Source organism: Seriola lalandi, unplaced genomic scaffold (genome assembly GCF_002814215.2).
Source record: "Seriola lalandi dorsalis isolate HSWRI2012SDOR001 ecotype SW California unplaced genomic scaffold, Sedor1 jcf7180002003063, whole genome shotgun sequence".
Taxonomy (NCBI): domain Eukaryota; kingdom Metazoa; phylum Chordata; class Actinopteri; order Carangiformes; family Carangidae; genus Seriola; species Seriola lalandi.
Genome location: NW_019473719.1, coordinates 1 through 1904, shown reverse-complemented (window position 1 = coordinate 1904; position 1904 = coordinate 1). Strand labels below are relative to the sequence as shown.

Here is a 1904-nt window from a genome sequence, read left to right as displayed (position 1 = left end):
TTTTTTTTTTTTTTTTTTGCCACGTGTCTGCTGTGTGCAGTGAGGTCTGGCTGGTGGCTGAGGAGTCGAGCCTGGAGCCGATGATATATAACACTGTCGGGACTGGTGTCAATAGGGCACTTCCTGTGTGCGCGGATCACTGCAGATCTGGGTTTAAAGTGAAAAGCATTTTTAGCTAACTTTAGAGATGTTTCTGAGGCTTGTAACCTCATGTGTAGCACCGAGGCACAAAAGCAGATGTGTGTCTGCACATACATGTGTCGTGTGTTAATGTGTGTATCTTTATTTGCGCTTGTGCAGAGAAAGAGAGAAGTGCAGTAGGTGGGTGAGCTTATGACACTGTGTCCCACTGTCAGAAAGACTTCTGGCAGTCATACTATAAACTAATAAATAATGATAGCGATAGTTGGGGTTCTTCTTCAATAGTAAGCTCTCTGGGTCAGGATGATCTGAGTTTGATCAGAGCACACTCAGACTTGGGAGGAAACTCACAACATCTGGGGGGTGTTTTTGTTTCTTTTACCGCTCTCCAGCTTTCAGGTCCTCTTGAGGATTCTTGGCAAATAACACTTTCATAATAATGATGAGTTCCTAGATCATTTCTGGGCAGAGAGAGAGCGAGAGAGAGAAAAATATTCAGCCAAGACAGTGCAATTTATTTGACATTAAGACTGTTTTTCTGATCTCTGCCAGAGAGAGCGCAGAAGCTGAAGGAGGCGGAGGAGCGGGCCAGGAACAGACCACGTGTCTTCAAAGAGCCAAAGAGTAAGTCAACATATTTTTAAATCTGGAGAACATTGTATAAGCTTTGCTAATACAATTAACCTGACGTTTGATTTTCTCTGTCGTGTGTCTGTGTACGTGGCAGAGTGCCCTCCCCTGGGGATGGAGTCCCACAGGATCGAGTCAGACCAGCTTTCAGCCTCCTCTATGTCTCAGTATAGTTTTTCCCCTCAGAGGGCACGCCTCAACATGCAGGTACACAATCAGACAAGGACTCCGCTGGTCTGAATACTTATATACACCACAGCCATCACTTACATACGGCCAGGCCTTGAAATAAACACCAGCCACATGTTGGAAAATAATAACTGCTATTACAAAGTCTGTCACTTCCAGCAGCTGCTTTGGAAGTTTATGTTACAGTCTACTTTTATGCAGCTAAGTAATTAGATCAGCTGATAAATGTTTTTACTCCAAGCTATCACAGCATCTGTAATGTGTGTGCAGAGTATACATTTACACAAAGGTAGATATGCAGTGTGTGTCACTCAGTCAAAGGACCCAGCACTATGTGCTCTGGCCTCTGTGGTTCCCAGGGCTCTGACGATGAGGATGACATGAGAGGTGGAGCATGGTGTGCAAACTCAGAGGACAGAATCCACTGGTTTGAGATAGATGCTCGCAGGGAGACAGAGTTCACCGGAGTCATTACTCAGGGACGAGACTCCTTGAATGAGTAAGACACACACACACACATATATATATAAACACATGAATGCACTTCATCTTCCGTTCCTAAATTAGACATGTTGCCCGCATGTTGTCTTGTTGCAGGGGCGACTTCGTGATTTCCTACTTCCTGGCTTTCAGCAATGACAGCAGAGAATGGACCACCATCCATGACGGATACGCTGACTGGGTGAGTTCAGCAGAAATCATCTCACTTCCCTGGGCACCATGTATGATGTCTCCTCCCTCTTTCCCTGACTCACTTTCCTCTCGTCCAGTTGTTCTTCGGAAACAGTGATAAGGACACTCCAGTGATGAACCAGTTGGCAGAGCCTGTGCTGGCCCGCTACATCCGGATCATCCCCCAGAGCTGGAACGGCTCTCTGTGCATGAGGCTGGAGGTCCTAGGCTGCCCCCTGCCTGGTGAGCTTCACACACACACACACACACAC

General features: G+C 46.5%; 1 protein-coding gene across 1 annotated transcript; it reads left to right on the top strand.

The window, feature by feature from the left end:
• Positions 1-669: 669 nt before the first annotated feature.
• On the top strand, positions 670-1875 carry LOC111666681 (adipocyte enhancer-binding protein 1-like; the record flags this gene model as incomplete). Its single annotated transcript, XM_023422102.2, has 5 exons — positions 670-765; positions 869-978; positions 1320-1459; positions 1558-1642; positions 1731-1875. Coding segments are annotated over exons 2-5 (463 nt in total), but the record flags the coding sequence as incomplete, so codon positions are not given.
• Between the last annotated feature and the right edge of the window lie 29 nt (positions 1876-1904).